General features: G+C 41.3%; 1 protein-coding gene across 1 annotated transcript in view; it reads right to left on the bottom strand.

Moving 5' to 3' along the window:
- Positions 1-15149, bottom strand: part of LOC139551894 (GTPase IMAP family member 8-like) — a 49065-nt gene extending 33916 nt beyond the window's left edge. Inside the window, exon 1 of the mRNA XM_071363233.1 lies at positions 14372-15149. Coding sequence (XP_071219334.1) covers positions 14372-15093 — 722 coding nt within the window. The 5' untranslated portion in view covers positions 15094-15149. The remainder of the gene's footprint in view (positions 1-14371) is intronic.
- Positions 15150-17562: the final 2413 nt, after the last annotated feature.

Genomic DNA, 17562 nt, shown 5'->3' with positions numbered 1-17562 from the left:
ATTTACAGCATGCCAGGGAGGTTTGAAAAAGAGGGGTCAACACTGCAAATATTGACTCTTTGCATCAACTTCTTGTAATTGTCAATAAAAGCCTTTGACACTTATGAAATGCTTGTATTTATACTTCAGTATTCCATAGTAACATCTGACAATAATGTCTAAAGACACTGAATCAGCAAACTTTATGGAAATTCATATTTGTGTCATTTATTTTTTATTACAACTGTAATATGCATGTCAATCTCTCCTGGCTCAAAGTGGAGGAGAATATTGACTTCATCCCTACTTTTATTTGTGAGAGGTATTGACATGTTGAAAGCACCGAGCTGTCTGTTTAAACGACTAGCACACAGCTCAGACACCCATGCATACTCCACAAGACATGCCACTAGAGGTCTCTTCACAGTCCCCAAGTCCAGAACAGTCTATGGGAGGTGCACAGTACTACATAGAACCATGACTTCATGGAACTGTATTCCACATCAGGTAACTGATGCAAACAGTAGAATCAGATGATAAAAATGATAAAAATACACATTATAGAACAGCGGGGAATGTGAAGAGACACAAACATAGGCGCAGTCACATGCATACACACACATGATAACATACGTACTATACACACACATACACATGGATTTTGTGTTGTAGATATATGGTAGTAGAGTAGGGACCTGAGGGCACACACTTAGCGTGTTTTGAAATCTGTTACGAATGTATTGTAATGTTTTTAAAATTGTATAACTGCCTTAATTTAGCTGGACCCCATAATAAATACAATACAGCCTAATGTTTATATTGCCCTATAAGGTCAAGGAAAGGCAGAGTCCAGTATCCACATTTAAGGGGCCATAGGTCAGATCAGTGGACATGGTTGATATGCATGGACAGTAAAAAACAACAACTTTAAAGCCATTTTTGTCAGATTCACTGTTTGCCTAGACTGAGCTTTGCTTTTGTAGCGCAGTTCAGGTGGCTGCCCTTTCCCTTAGTCTGCCTCCTGTCCCTCCTATCGCCATGGCTACACCTTCCTGAAAACAATGGCACCACACTTTACTTAAACCTGTTCTGCCAGTTCATGTCCTTAAATATTAGAATGTTCCAATGTGGTTAGCCAAAAAGATGACAAGATAGTTCACACATTCATCATTCATTGTGACTATCAAACAGATATGTCACTTTTCTGGTTCCTCCGTAACTTATTTATTGCTTGTAGCAGGGCGTGTTTACAGGAATCCTTTTCTCTAACTATAAATCACATGATTTCATGACAAAATGATTCTGCAGTGAGAATGTAATGCAAGTCAAGGTGTCCTTGGATGAATATCAACAAGATTAATAACCAGCATTGTTAAATTAACTGTTGTAATTCAATCTGACCATATCAGTTCACGCCCTAAAAGAAGACAATGTTCAAATGTAATCCATAAAGAAGACAATGTTCAAATGTAATCCATAAAGAAGACAATGTTCAAATGTAATCCATAAAGAAGACAATGTTCAAATGTAATCCATAAAGAAGACAATGTTCAAATGTAATCCATAAAGAAGACAATGTTCAAATGTAATCCATAAAGAAGGCAATGTTCAAATGTAATCCATAAAGAAGACAATGTTCAAATGTAATCCATAAAGAAGACAATGTTCAAATGTAATCCATAAAGAGGAATTAGGATTATGTGTACAGCTATTCTTCTGTACAATTGCAAATTGCTGCTACAGATTTGGTCAAAGATGAGTTATTAAGACCAAAATCAGGCTTTGTAGTGTCCGTTTTATCTTGTGACAAAGTGTCCTGGATCAATTGTCTTCCGTTTCAGAAAATATGCAGTGACAAATTTTCAGTAACTACAAAATCCCAGTAAAAACCAAGGTAAACTGCATTAAGTGAAGTTACTAAGCGAAGTTACTGCAGTCTGGCTTTGTTCCACCATGTTTTGACTGCAGTTTGTCTTGGTATTCTACCAGGCTCCGAGTTCAGGCCATCCCGATCATGACACACGACAAATCAAATCAAATTGTATTTGTCACATACACATGGTTAGCAGATGTTAATGCGAGTGTAGCAAAATCCTTGTGCTTCTAGTTCCAGCCATGCAGTAATATCTATCAAGTAATCTAACAATTTCACAACAACTACCTTATACACACAAGTGTAAAGGGATGAATAAGAATATGCACATAAAAATATGACAACACCATGAGACAGCCAGTGATCTATAAACACGGCACAATCCTGCTGAGAAATTATGGTTGGTTTCACATTGAAACACAAATACCTAGATAATGATAAATAACGGTAAATAAACAAAAAATGTAATAGCTTGCTTAAATAAAGCAATTTACAGTGTTATAGAAGGTCAAATATTTCTTAAAAAGTTTAAACATTTTCTATGAGGAAATAGTTCTTAGCCTTATGGTGAAAGAATGCTTGAAGGTTACTTCAATACAACATTTAAAACATAAAAACATTACTACATAAAACCATTAAATACAGTTGGAATGTAGTTAGAATTCTCCAAACAACCAGAAAGTTGGATCAACACATTTAGATTTCTAGATACTTCACTTTCCTTTTGCATTACCCATATAGTTGTTTAAGGTCATACCAAGGCAGAGGGCAGTATCAGTATTTTAAGGGGTCATAGGTCAGATCGGTGGTCATGGTTGATATGTATAAAATATTACTTTATAATAAGATAGTGCATCAGTGCATTATCACTTATCTACCTACATGTACACCCGCTCCTCTCTCCACTTTCCCCTCTCTCTTTCCCCTCCTCTCTTCTCCTTTCTCTCTCCTCCTTCTCTCCCCCCTCTTCTCTCCCCCCTCTCCTCTCTTTCCCCTTTACACTCTCTCTCCCCTCTCCTCCCGCCCTCCTCTCCCTCTTCCCCTCCTCTCTCAATTCAATTTAATTGATAGGGATGTCTCTCTCCCCTCTTACCCCCCCACACTCTCTCTCCCCCAACAAAACAAAAAACACCATTCTGCACTAACTGTAATTTTTTTTCATACATTTGGATCAACACACATTTTTTACATTTTTAATTGTACCTTTATTTAACTAGGCAAGTCAGTTAAGAAAAAATTATTATTTTCAAGGACGGCCTAGGAACAGTGGGTTAACTGCCTTGTTCAGGGGCAGAATGACAAATTTAGACTTGTGGACTTCGTAACTTTCGGTTACCAAGTCCAACACTCTAACCACTAGGCTACCTGCCACCCCCCTTCATTACAACATTTAAAACTATATAAATATAAAAATATATACAAAAATAAGACTCATAAATATCAGAAAGAAGTAACAAAGACAAATAGAAACAAATGTGTTGATTTGGCACTGGAGCATCAATACATTACCCATCCCCCAACACTGTCAACCAAGAGTCAAGACTACATTACCCATCTCCCAACACGGTCAACCAAGAGTCAAGACTACATTACCCATCCCCCAACACTGTCAACTATGAGTCAAGACTAAACCAATTCAACTTGGTGTTGTGCAGACTGGTTTTATATTATTCTTAACCATTTCACACAAACCAGAAAAAATTTACAATATGTCTGTGAAACTATACATTCACAGTATTATGAATGAATTGTGGTTTATTTGGTAGCAGTTCGTAGTGTGACTGATTTGACTAATTGCATTAGTACTGTACAAAGTTAGAGGTGCGCTATTTGATAGATTCCCCCGCTCCCCCTACCTCGGGCTTCCTCTGAGGAGACCTGAGGTCAACCTACCCCCGCCCCCCTCCCCATCTCATACTTCTGAGTGGGTGACCTTCCCAGGCAGTAGCCTGCCTAGCTCACAAACTAGAATCAGGGCGCCCACTCCGACAAGGTTAATTGACCAACAGTCCCACACGGTGACATGATATCATTGAGGTGATGTGCAAATGAGCGATAGAAAACCGATCACGCAAATGTCACCATTTCAAAAAAAATAGTGCGGGCGCCCCGTGCCGCCCCCGGCACGATGCCTCCCTGTGCTGCTACCCACGTTGCCTATTCCTAAATCCTAAACCCTAAATCCGCTACTGCCCCAGGTTGTTGGAGGTAAGGGGAGACTGTATGAGTTGCTGACTCACTTTATCCATCCTGAGATCATCATGAAGGTACGCCACACACACTGAGCAATAACAATGGGTTGAAGTATGTGCGTTGTTACGTTCCCCAGCAAGAAACCAAGAATTGGCACTCAAACCTTCACTGGTAGGCTAGCCTAAGCCTCACCCCAACAACAACGGAATCAAAGACAAGATCAGTGTCACGTTCTGACCTTAGTTCCTTTGTTTTTGTCTTTGTTTTAGTATGGTCAGGGCGTGAGTTGGGGTGGGCAGTCTATGTTTGTTTTTCTATGTTGGGTTTTGAGTTCGGCCTTGTATGGTTCTCAATCAGAGGCAGCTGTCAATTGTTGTCCCTGATTGAGAATCATACTTAGGTAGCCTGGGTTTCACTTTTGGATTGTGGGTGTTTGTTTTCCGTGTGAGTGTTTGGTCCACACGGTACTGTTTCGGTTTTCGTTCATTCACTTTATTGTTTTGTATTTCAGTGTTCAGTTCGTGTCATTAAAGATTACATCATGAACACTTACCACGCTGCGCTTTGGTCCGATCCTTCTTCCACCTCTGAATGCCGTTACAGGAACACCCACCACAAAAGGACCAAGCAGCGTGGTAACGGGCAGCAGCAGCAGCAGCAGCAGCAGCGTTGTCAGGACTCCTGGACATGGGAGGACGTTTTGGACGGCAAGGGTTGCTACACATGGGAGGAGATCCTGGCTGGAAGGGATCGCCTCCCATGGGAACAGGGAGGCGCTTTGGTCCGATCCTTCTTCCACCTCTGAATGCCGTTACAATCCGACTCGAGTTCCACATTATACAAAGGAATTTCCATGCAACACATCTCCACTGTAACCAGTTGCTGAAGTGTCAGACAAAGGCAAAACACCCTCCAAAATGAAGGACAGTGTCTTGCAGTATCTTCACCAGTATCTGCTTAACAGCATCGCCACTCTGCAGAGACACAAACTCTTCTGAAACAAAGCGTTCATACACATCTGGTCTACAATCTTGCTTAGGAGATAAACCATTCCCAACCAGAGACTTAATGGCCTGCAGTGCTCCCACAAGAACAAACATTTCTCTCTCTCATTTTTCTGTTTCAACTTAGGACACTGAGAGACAATGTGTCCTTTCTCACTACAGTAATGACAAACTGGCGGTTGCGAAGAACCCGTTTTCTGCCGCTCTTTGTCTTTTGGCGCTGGGGAAAAAGACAAACCTCGCAGTAGGAGGTGACTTCTCTGGATTGCTTTTTGTGTAGTGATAACTACTGGGTGCTTTGTTTGTAAAGGTAGTTTTATATGTCAACACAAAGTCATCTGTAAGGACACCAGCTTTCTCAAGAGTAAGATCCTTGTGCTCATAAATGTAGGTAGCAACCCTTTCGTAAAGGAATTTCTTGAACTGCTCGAGAAATATGAGTGTCTTTAAATCCCCAAGGTCCTTGACCTCCTTAGAACCACACCACCAATGAAAAAGACATGCTTGTTCCCTTGCGAATTCAACATGGCTTTGTGATTATGTCTTTCATAATATAGAGAACTGTTGTATGTATGCCTCTGGGACAAACTCGTAAGCCTGAAGGATACCAGCTTTAACAGTGTCATAATCTGAGCTCTGGTCAAGAGATAAAGTGGCATACACTTTAAGCTTTTCCCACAATAACCTTTTGGAGGAGGAGTGACCAAAAATCTTGTGGCTATTTTAGGAATGTGGAAATCTGCTCAAACAGAGTAAAATATACATTCACCTCTTTTTTGTTTAAGGGTGGGACAAGCCGGTTGTTTAAACCAAGATCAAACTCTTGAGTGTGCAGGATGGCGTGAATTGATTCGGAGTGCTGATAGATATATCTCCCTTTGTCGCGCTTCCACCTCCATCTCTTTTAATCAAATGGCATGTGCACGTTCATCTTGTTTTGGTTCTAGTCTGGCTGCATGTTCTTCTTGTTTTTGTTCTAGTCTGGCTGCATGTTCTTCTTGTTTTTGTTCTAGTCTGGCTGCATGTTCTTCTTGTTTTTGTTCTAGTCTGGCTGCATGTTCTCCTTGTTTTTGTTCTAGTCTGGCTGCATGTTCTTGTTTTTGTTCTAGTCTGGCTGCATGTTCTTCTTGTTTTTGTTCTAGTCTGGCTGCATGTTCTTCTTGTTTTTGTTCTAGTCTGGCTGCATGTTCTCCTTGTTTTTGTTCTAGTCTGGCTGCATGTTCTTGTTTTTGTTCTAGTCTGGCTGCATGTTCTTGTTTTTGTTCTAGTCTGGCTGCACGTTCTTCTTGTTTTTGTTCTCTTCTGGCTGCATGTTCTTCTTGTTTTTGTTCTAGTCTGGCTGCACGTTCTTCTTGTTTTTGTTCTCTTCTGGCTGCATGTTCTTCTTGTTTTTGTTCTAGTCTGGCTGCATGTTCTTCTTGTTTTTGTTCTAGTCTGGCTGCACGTTCTTCTTGTTTTTGTTCTCTTCTGGCTGCATGTTGTTCTTGTTTTTGTTCTAGTCTGGCTGCATGTTGTTCTTGTTTTTGTTCTAGTCTGGCTGCATGTTCTTCTTGTTTTTGTTCTAGTCTGGCTGCATGTTGTTCTTGTTTTTGTTCTAGTCTGGCTGCATGTTGTTCTTGTTTTTGTTCTAGTCTGGCTGCATGTTGTTCTTGTTTTTGTTCTAGTCTGGCTGCATGTTCTTCTTGTTTTTGTTCTAGTCTGGCTGCACGTTCTTCTTGTTTTTGTTCTAGTCTGGCTGCATGTTCTTCTTGTTTTTGTTCTAGTCTGGCTGCACGTTCTTCTTGTTTTTGTTCTCTTCTGGCTGCATGTTCTTCTTGTTTTTGTTCTAGTCTGGCTGCATGTTCTTCTTGTTTTTGTTCTCTTCTGGATGCATGTTCTTCTTGTTTTTGTTCTAGTCTGGCTGCATGTTCTTCTTGTTTTGGTTCCAGTCTGGCTGCACGTTCTTCTTGTTTTTGTTCTAGTCTGGATGCATGTTCTTCTTGTTTTTGTTCTCTTCTGGCTGCATGTTGTTCTTGTTTTTGTTCTAGTCTGGCTGCATGTTCTTCTTGTTTTTGTTCTAGTCTGGCTGCATGTTCTTCTTGTTTTTGTTCTAGTCTGGCTGCACGTTCTTATTGTTTTTGTTCTAGTCTGGCTGCATGTTCTTCTTGTTTTTGTTCTAGTCTGGCTGCATGTTCTTCTTGTTTTTGTTCTAGTCTGGCTGCCTGTTCTTCTTGTTTTTGTTCTAGTCTGGCTGCATGTTCTTCTTGTTTTTGTTCTAGTCTGGCTGCATGTTCTTCTTGTTTTTGTTCTCGTCTGGCTGCATGTTCGTCTTGTTCTGGTTCTAGTCTGGCTGCATGTTCTTCTTGTTCTGGTTCTAGTCTGGCTGTATGTTCTTCTTGTTCTGGTTCTAGTCTGGCTGTATGTTCTTGTTTTTGTTCTAGTCTGGCTGCATGTTCTTCTTGTTTTTGTTCTAATCTGGCTGCACGTTCTTCTTGTTTTGGTTCTAGTCTGGCTGCATGTTCTTCTTGTTTTGGTTCTAGTCTGGCTGCACGTTCTTCTTGTTTTTGTTCTAGTCTGGCTGCATGTTCTTCTTGTTTTTGTTCTAGTCTGGCTGCATGTTCTTCTTGTTTTTGTTCTAGTCTGGCTGCATGTTCTTCTTGTTTTTGTTCTAGTCTGGCTGCATGTTCTTCTTGTTTTTGTTCTCTTCTGGATGCATGTTCTTCTTGTTTTTGTTCTAGTCTGGCTGCATGTTCTTCTTGTTTTGGTTCCAGTCTGGCTGCACGTTCTTCTTGTTTTTGTTCTAGTCTGGATGCATGTTCTTCTTGTTTTTGTTCTCTTCTGGCTGCATGTTGTTCTTGTTTTTGTTCTAGTCTGGCTGCATGTTCTTCTTGTTTTTGTTCTAGTCTGGCTGCATGTTCTTCTTGTTTTTGTTCTAGTCTGGCTGCACGTTCTTATTGTTTTTGTTCTAGTCTGGCTGCATGTTCTTCTTGTTTTTGTTCTAGTCTGGCTGCACGTTCTTCTTGTTTTTGTTCTAGTCTGGCTGCACGTTCTTCTTGTTTTTGTTCTAGTCTGGCTGCATGTTCTTCTTGTTTTTGTTCTAGTCTGGCTGCACGTTCTTCTTGTTTTTGTTCTAGTCTGGCTGCACGTTCTTCTTGTTTTTGTTCTAGTCTGGCTGCATGTTCTTCTTGTTTTTGTTCTAGTCTGGCTGCATGTTCTTGTTTTTGTTCTCTTCTGGCTGCACGTTCTTCTTGTTTTTGTTCTAGTCTGGCTGCACGTTCTTCTTGTTTTTGTTCTAGTCTGGCTGCACGTTCTTGTTTTTGTTCTAGTCTGGCTGCATGTTCTTGTTTTTGTTCTAGTCTGGCTGCATGTTCTTGTTTTTGTTCTAGTCTGGCTGCATGTTCTTGTTTTTGTTCTAGTCTGGCTGCATGTTCTTGTTTTTGTTCTAGTCTGGCTGCATGTTCTTGTTTTTGTTCTAGTCTGGCTGCATGTTCTTGTTTTTGTTCTCGTCTGGCTGCACGTTCTTCTTGTTTTTGTTCTAGTCTGGCTGCCTGTTCTTGTTTTTGTTCTAGTCTGGCTGCATGTTCTTGTTTTTGTTCTCTTCTGGCTGCACGTTCTTCTTGTTTTTGTTCTAGTCTGGCTGCACTTTCTTCTTGTTTTTGTTCTAGTCTGGCTGCATGTTCTTGTTTTTGTTCTAGTCTGGCTGCATGTTCTTGTTTTTGTTCTCTTCTGGCTGCACATTCTTCTTGTTTTTGTTCTAGTCTGGCTGCACTTTCTTCTTGTTTTTGTTCTAGTCTGGCTGCATGTTCTTGTTTTTGTTCTAGTCTGGCTGCATGTTCTTGTTTTTGTTCTAGTCTGGCTGCACTTTCTTCTTGTTTTTGTTCTAGTCTGGCTGCATGTTCTTGTTTTTGTTCTAGTCTGGCTGCATGTTCTTGTTTTTGTTCTCGTCTGGCTGCCCGTTCACTGCCCCTTTCCTTCTGCTTGAGCTCTAATTTCTGTTGTTCCCATTATGCCTTTAGTTGTAACTTTTGAAACACCTGGCTAACGACATGACTGGTGTGTGTAGGGCTGGTGACAGAGTTGCTAGGTTACTGTGATGGTCAGCTGAAGGTGGAGGTGACCCACATGGCAGCCCACTATGAACACAGACTGCAGCAGAGCAGTATACATAACTCATTTAGCAGAGGCTCTGTGGTATGTATTTGGTTGATATCAGTAATTGATTATTCTGGATAGTGTAACCTCATACACAAGGTCATTGAACACATGCTGTAAAGAAAGTCACAACATTGCTGTTTATAAGAAATGTCTCTGTCTATTGATTGATATTACCTAGTGGGCTTGTAGCTACCTCCACTACAAATGATTTGTTTTCCAGGAGGAATTTTCCATCTCTATACAGTGTGTCTCAATGGGGCAGCCAACGGTCCATTGAATTTTCAGTTGTGTACTTCTCAGGACCATCAGTCACTCCCTCACCTGAAGTGAGGACATCGCATCTCTTCTTCAGCTAGTAGTTAATAGAACCGAATAGAGCCGAAGAAAAGAGTTTTACATTAAAAATCTTAGTTTATTTATCAAATAAAATCAGCCAAGCATTTTTGATGTAAGAAAGCATGTGAAGTTTCATTGACGTAAACCAAGTTCCTTTCAGTTTATAAATATATAATCAAATATATACTGAACAAAAATATAAACAAAACATGCAATAATTTCAACGATTTGAATAAATACATTGGATGCTAATGTATGGATTTCACGTGTCTGGTAATAAAGATATGCATCTGTTGGACACAGAAAGGTTGGAGTGGAGGATGCAGGATGGCGTGAATTGATTCGGAGTGCTGATAGATATATCTCCCTTTGTCGCGCTTTTTTGTTCTAGTCTGGCTGCATGTTGTTCTTGTTTTTGTTCTAGTCTGGCTGCATGTTGTTCTTGTTTTTGTTCTAGTCTGGCTGCATGTTGTTCTTGTTTTTGTTCTAGTCTGGCTGCATGTTCTTCTTGTTTTTGTTCTAGTCTGGCTGCACGTTCTTCTTGTTTTTGTTCTAGTCTGGCTGCATGTTCTTCTTGTTTTTGTTCTAGTCTGGCTGCACGTTCTTCTTGTTTTTGTTCTCTTCTGGCTGCATGTTCTTCTTGTTTTTGTTCTCTTCTGGCTGCATGTTGTTCTTGTTTTTGTTCTAGTCTGGCTGCACGTTCTTCTTGTTTTTGTTCTAGTCTGGCTGCATGTTGTTCTTGTTTTTGTTCTAGTCTGGCTGCACGTTCTTCTTGTTTTTGTTCTAGTCTGGCTGCACGTTCTTCTTGTTTTTGTTCTCTTCTGGCTGCATGTTGTTCTTGTTTTGGTTCTAGTCTGGCTGCATGTTCTTCTTGTTTTTGTTCTAGTCTGGCTGCATGTTCTTCTTGTTTTTGTTCTAGTCTGGCTGCATGTTCTTCTTGTTTTTGTTCTAGTCTGGCTGCACGTTCTTCTTGTTTTTGTTCTAGTCTGGCTGCATGTTCCTGCTTGTTTTTGTTCTAGTCTGGCTGCATGTTCTTCTTGTTTTTGTTCTAGTCTGGCTGCATGTTCTTCTTGTTTTTGTTCTAATCTGGCTGCACGTTCTTCTTGTTTTTGTTCTAGTCTGGCTGCATGTTCTTCTTGTTTTTGTTCTAGTCTGGCTGCACGTTCTTCTTGTTTTTGTTCTAGTCTGGCTGCATGTTCTTCTTGTTTTTGTTCTAGTCTGGCTGCATGTTCTTCTTGTTTTTGTTCTAGTCTGGCTGCATGTTCTTCTTGTTTTTGTTCTAGTCTGGCTGCATGTTCTTCTTGTTTTTGTTCTAGTCTGGCTGCATGTTCTTCTTGTATTGGTTCTAGTCTGGCTACATGTTCTTGTTTTTGTTCTAGTCTGGCTGCATGTTCTTGTTTTTGTTCTAGTCTGGCTGCATGTTCTTGTTTTTGTTCTCGTCTGGCTGCACGTTCTTCTTGTTTTTGTTCTAGTCTGGCTGCACGTTCTTCTTGTTTTTGTTCTAGTCTGGCTGCATGTTCTTGTTTTTGTTCTTTTCTGGCTGCACGTTCTTCTTGTTTTTGTTCTAGTCTGGCTGCATGTTCTTGTTTTTGTTCTAGTCTGGCTGCATGTTCTTCTTGTTTTTGTTCTAGTCTGGCTGCACGTTCTTCTTGTTTTTGTTCTAGTCTGGCTGCACGTTCTTCTTGTTTTTGTTCTAGTCTGGCTGCATGTTCTTGTTTTTGTTCTCTTCTGGCTGCACGTTCTTCTTGTTTTTGTTCTAGTCTGGCTGCACGTTCTTCTTGTTTTTGTTCTAGTCTGGCTGCATGTTCTTCTTGTTTTTGTTCTAGTCTGGCTGCATGTTCTTGTTTTTGTTCTCTTCTGGCTGCACGTTCTTCTTGTTTTTGTTCTAGTCTGGCTGCACGTTCTTCTTGTTTTTGTTCTAGTCTGGCTGCACGTTCTTGTTTTTGTTCTAGTCTGGCTGCATGTTCTTGTTTTTGTTCTAGTCTGGCTGCATGTTCTTGTTTTTGTTCTAGTCTGGCTGCATGTTCTTGTTTTTGTTCTAGTCTGGCTGCATGTTCTTGTTTTTGTTCTAGTCTGGCTGCATGTTCTTGTTTTTGTTCTAGTCTGGCTGCATGTTCTTGTTTTTGTTCTCGTCTGGCTGCACGTTCTTCTTGTTTTTGTTCTAGTCTGGCTGCATGTTCTTGTTTTTGTTCTAGTCTGGCTGCATGTTCTTGTTTTTGTTCTCTTCTGGCTGCACGTTCTTCTTGTTTTTGTTCTAGTCTGGCTGCACTTTCTTCTTGTTTTTGTTCTAGTCTGGCTGCATGTTCTTGTTTTTGTTCTAGTCTGGCTGCATGTTCTTGTTTTTGTTCTCTTCTGGCTGCACATTCTTCTTGTTTTTGTTCTAGTCTGGCTGCACTTTCTTCTTGTTTTTGTTCTAGTCTGGCTGCATGTTCTTGTTTTTGTTCTAGTCTGGCTGCATGTTCTTGTTTTTGTTCTAGTCTGGCTGCACTTTCTTCTTGTTTTTGTTCTAGTCTGGCTGCATGTTCTTGTTTTTGTTCTAGTCTGGCTGCATGTTCTTGTTTTTGTTCTCGTCTGGCTGCCCGTTCACTGCCCCTTTCCTTCTGCTTGAGCTCTAATTTCTGTTGTTCCCATTATGCCTTTAGTTGTAACTTTTGAAACACCTGGCTAACGACATGACTGGTGTGTGTAGGGCTGGTGACAGAGTTGCTAGGTTACTGTGATGGTCAGCTGAAGGTGGAGGTGACCCACATGGCAGCCCACTATGAACACAGACTGCAGCAGAGCAGTATACATAACTCATTTAGCAGAGGCTCTGTGGTATGTATTTGGTTGATATCAGTAATTGATTATTCTGGATAGTGTAACCTCATACACAAGGTCATTGAACACATGCTGTAAAGAAAGTCACAACATTGCTGTTTATAAGAAATGTCTCTGTCTATTGATTGATATTACCTAGTGGGCTTGTAGCTACCTCCACTACAAATGATTTGTTTTCCAGGAGGAATTTTCCATCTCTATACAGTGTGTCTCAATGGGGCAGCCAACGGTCCATTGAATTTTCAGTTGTGTACTTCTCAGGACCATCAGTCACTCCCTCACCTGAAGTGAGGACATCGCATCTCTTCTTCAGCTAGTAGTTAATAGAACCGAATAGAGCCGAAGAAAAGAGTTTTACATTAAAAATCTTAGTTTATTTATCAAATAAAATCAGCCAAGCATTTTTGATGTAAGAAAGCATGTGAAGTTTCATTGACGTAAACCAAGTTCCTTTCAGTTTATAAATATATAATCAAATATATACTGAACAAAAATATAAACAAAACATGCAATAATTTCAACGATTTGAATAAATACATTGGATGCTAATGTATGGATTTCACGTGTCTGGTAATAAAGATATGCATCTGTTGGACACAGAAAGGTTGGAGTGGATCAGAAAACCAGTCAGTATCTGGTGTGACCACCATTTGCCTCATACAGCGTGACACATCTCCTTCACATAGACTTGATCAGGCTGTTGATTGTGGCCTGCGGAATGTTGTCCCACTTCTCTTCAATGGCTGTGTGAAGTTGCTGGATATCGGCAGGAACTGGAACACGTTGTCCTACACGTCAATCCAGAGCATCCCATACATGCTCAATGGGTGACATGTCTGGTGAGTAGACAGCCCAAGGAAGAACTGGGGCATTTTCCGCTTCCAGGAATTATGTGTAGATCCTTGCGACATGGGGACGTGCATTATCATGCTGAAACATGAGGTGATGGTTGCGGATGAATGGCATGACAATGGGCTTCAGGATTTTGTCATGGTATCTCTGTGCATTAAAATTGCCATCAATAAAATGCAATTGTGTTTGTTGTCCATAGCGTATGCCTGCCCCTACTATAATCCCACCACCATCATGGGGCGCTCTATTCATAACGTTGACATCAGCAAACAGTTGTCAGGCCGCTTGGACATACTGCCAAATTCTCTAAAACGGTGTTGGAGGCGGCTTATGGTAGAGAAATGAACATTAAATTCTCCTGCAGTCAGCATGCCAATTGGACAGTTGGAAAGTTGAGAAATCTTTGGCATTGTGTGACAAAACTGCACATTTCAGTGTCCTTTTATTGTCCCCAGCACAAGGTGCACCTGTGTAATGATAATGCTGTTTAATCAGCTAGTTGATATGCCACACCTGTCAGGTGGATGGATTATCTTGGTAAAAGAGAAATGCTCACTAAAAGGGACATAAACAAATCTGTGCACAAATTTTGAGAGAAATACGCTTTTTGTACGTGTGGAAAATATCTGGATTCTGTTATTTCAGCTTATGAAACATGGAACCAACACGTTTATATGTTGCGTTTATATTTTTGTTCAGTGTTTGATAAAACAGATCAAAACAATAATATGATTAAATTGAAGGAAAAGAGTTATAAAAACAGTGATAAAGAGCAATGCAGAAGAAAAAATAATTCTTCAAAAATAGATTTAACAACAAAAAACATTCATGCAATTTTCACTTCCCCAAACTAAATATTTTGTATAATTTTTGTTTGATATTTAACAGGCCGGAACTACAGGATCTAGCATATTACATTCAAAAGGCATTTTTTAAACATGTATCTTGCATTTATTGCTATTGGATTAACTGGCTGTTAAAAAAACTAAATTGAGAAGATTCCATTATGTTGTGTTTTGGTGATTTAAATCAATGTTCTCATGGTATTTTACAGTAAACGTATATTTTGGATAAATTGTTATGTGGTGAAAGATGTCTCCAAACAAAATTAATGCACAATAAACGGTTTTGAATATACTTGCTGCGTTAAAAGCGTTATCAGTATTCAGGTTTGAACTACATTTTTTTATATTTCATCAAAAGTAGCAGTGCGGAAACAGCAAGAGTTTTCCAGTGTTTCTTTAAAAAATCACTTAAGCTCAATCCCGTTGCATCCACAATCATCTCATTGGGGTAGCAGGTTCCTCCATTCTCCTCCACCATTCTGTCTATCTTCTCCATCAGCTCCGTGACCTGATCTCTGCTTCCTCTAGCTTTATTGTTGAGGACATGGTACCTCCCTCCACACTGCTCTACCAATCTACTGAGGTCTCTGTTCCCACCAATCAGCTTCTCTAGACTGTTACCCTCTAATGCATCTCCATGGGTGAAGAGGATGATGGTGTGCTTTGCCAGTCCTGACCCAAACACTCTCTCTAGAATTTCAATAGCTATTTTCTCCTGCTCTGTGAACCTGTCATTCACTCGCAACACTAAGAGGAAGGCATGAGGCCCTGGACTAGACACATAGATGCTCGTACCAATCTCCTTTGTCAATTCGTCAGCAGTAAGTTCTGTGTCGAACAGTCCTGGAGTGTCAACCACACTGACATTCCTCCCATCTACTGCAGCCTGCTTCATTTCTGTTTTACGTGTTACTGAGGACGGGTTCAGTTCAGAATGGAAACTACTCCTACCAAGGATGGTGTTTCCTGTTGCACTCTTCCCTGCTCCTGTTTTACCAAGTAACACCACCTGCAATGGTTTGGATGTCTGTTCTACAGGTGTGGATGGGTGCGCCATCTTCAAGGAATTATCTTGTTATAGCCGAGCAGTGTGATGTGTGAGGCAGGAATCTAAATACAAATGAAATAATTACATTCTCCTCTAAGATGCAAAATGCAGAAACACAGGTATCAAACAAATTAGACAACCACTCCAATGGACCGAGGTAAAGCCAGTTTCAGGTTGGATATTCAACAGATATTCGAGCTTTCAAACCTCAATAGCTTTCAAACCACTTGAGCCACAGACTCCAAATAAGTGTCACGATGTTGGAAAAATTGCACACAACATTGCACAGGTCTTATTTTCAAGATTTGGACATTCATTCGCTTTCCAAAGCTAATAAACATGTAGAAATGTGAGCAGCATTTTGTAATCCTTGTTGAATTAGCTAGGGAGCATAAACAAAATACAAACTTGTTTTACATTTGAATTTCAATAGCGCTTTGGTCATGTGACCTACTGGACTCAAACAAGGTTCATAATGTCCACTGACCACCCTTCTATATTACACACCCTTTAGTGTGTCCTTTTTCATCTCACACGATTTTACATTAATTTTGTAATCTTTAGAATTTCAATAGCTCCTTGGTCACGTTACCTACTGACCTCAAACAAGGTTCAGAATCGACAGTCAGTCGGCCTACCGATGGAAGAAGCCTAGGTTCCCAGTGGGCACAGATCACTGAATGTCAACTTGATGAAATTAAAAGGAGCGTGCCCACCTGTCGCGGTCGCACTCGAATCACCCGTGGTGTGACTGTTTTTTATTTATTTTTATTTTATTTTACCGTTATTTTACCAGGTAAGTTGACTGAGAACACGTTCTCATTTGCAGCAACGACCTGGGGAATAGTTACAGGGGAGAGGAGGGGGATGAATGATCCAATTGTAAACTGGGGATTATTAGGTTACCATGATGGTTTGAGGGCCAGATTGGGAACTGTGACCCCCACATGTCAAAGTGAGGAAATTGGATGAAGCGGGGGTAAACGGCGAGACATAATTAAGAGTCTCTTGAGGTAGCCAAATGCCTCATCATCTAATCAGTGACGTGCATGAATGGATGAACGAGATTCGTACTGTCCCTACCTACTATCTAGCAAAACCCCAGCCAAGGGAACAGGCTTGACGGAATCAGCGGGGAAAGAAGATCCTGTTGAGCTTGACTCTAGTCTGGCACTGTGAAGAGACATGAGAGGTGTAGAATAAGTGAGAGGCCTCGGCCGCCGGTGAAATACCACTACTCTTATCGTGTTTTCATTTACCCGGTGAGACGAGCCCCGAACGGGCTCTCGCTTCTGGCGTCAAGGGTACAGTGGCAGGTGGGCTGTTTGACTGGGGCGCCACACCTGTCAAACGGTAACGCAGGTGTCCTAAGGTGATGAAAACAGGGACAGTGAAAACAGGGCCTCACGATCGTTCTGACTTTTTGGGTTTTAAGCAGAAGGTGTCAGAAAAGTTACCATAGGGATAACTGGCTTGTGGCGGCCAAGCGTTCATAGAGATGTCGCTTTTTGATCCTTCGATGTCGGCTCTTCCTATCATTGTGAAGCAGAATTCACCAAGCGTTGGATTGTTCACCCACTAATAGGGAACGTGAGCTGGGTTTAGACCGTCGTGAGACAGGTTCGTTTTACCCTACTGATGATGTGTTGGTGCAATAGTAATCCTGCTCAGTACGAGAGGAACCGCAGGTTCTGATTTTTTTTTGTTCATGTGCTTGCCTGAGGAGCCAATATTGCGAAGCTACCATCTGTGGGATTATGACTGAACGCCTCTAAGTCAGAATCCCCCTTAAACGTAATGATACTGTAGCGCTGAGGATCTTCCGTTGGCCCGGGATAGCCTGCGTCTTTGGCAGGTGAGTAGAGCCGTTCGTGACAGGGTTGGGGTGCGGCCGGATGAGTTGCCGCCCCTCTCCTGATGCGCACCGCATGTTTGTGGGAAACCTGGTGCTAAATCACTCATAGACGACCTGATTCTGGGTCAAGGTTTCAGACGTAGCAGGGCAGCTCACTCGCTGCGATCTATTGAAAGTCAGCCCTCGAGTCAAGCTTTTGTCGGGGACGGAAGGAGTCTTCCTCCACCATACTCCTTCTTTACTCACGCAGAAGGGCCAGGGGCTAGAGGCCAGACACAGAGTGTGAGAGAGCCCAGGCAGACGGGTAGAAGGCGTAGGACATGGACATTGGGCTCTGGATAGGTAGGGGGCTAGGTGGTCGCCCATCCGCCCGGGCCTGTCCTCTGTTGGAACTGTGAGTCAGGTTGGGACTCGCTGTGGAAGTCGAAGGGTCACCAGGTGCACGAGGAGGCAAATTAATGTAAAATTGTGTGAGATTAAAATGGACAAACTAAAGGGTGTGCAACGTGTAGGCCCACTGAGTGGACATTCTGAACCTCCCTTGAAGTCAGTAGGTCACATGACCAAGGAGCTATTGAAATTCTATTGAAAAAAAATAATTTAAAAAAGCGGGACTGTAGACG

This window comes from Salvelinus alpinus, chromosome 24 (assembly GCF_045679555.1).
Source record: "Salvelinus alpinus chromosome 24, SLU_Salpinus.1, whole genome shotgun sequence".
NCBI classification, from domain to species: Eukaryota; Metazoa; Chordata; class Actinopteri; order Salmoniformes; family Salmonidae; genus Salvelinus; species Salvelinus alpinus.
Note: the sequence above shows the minus strand (reverse complement) of the source record. Positions and strands in the feature narration are given on the sequence as shown.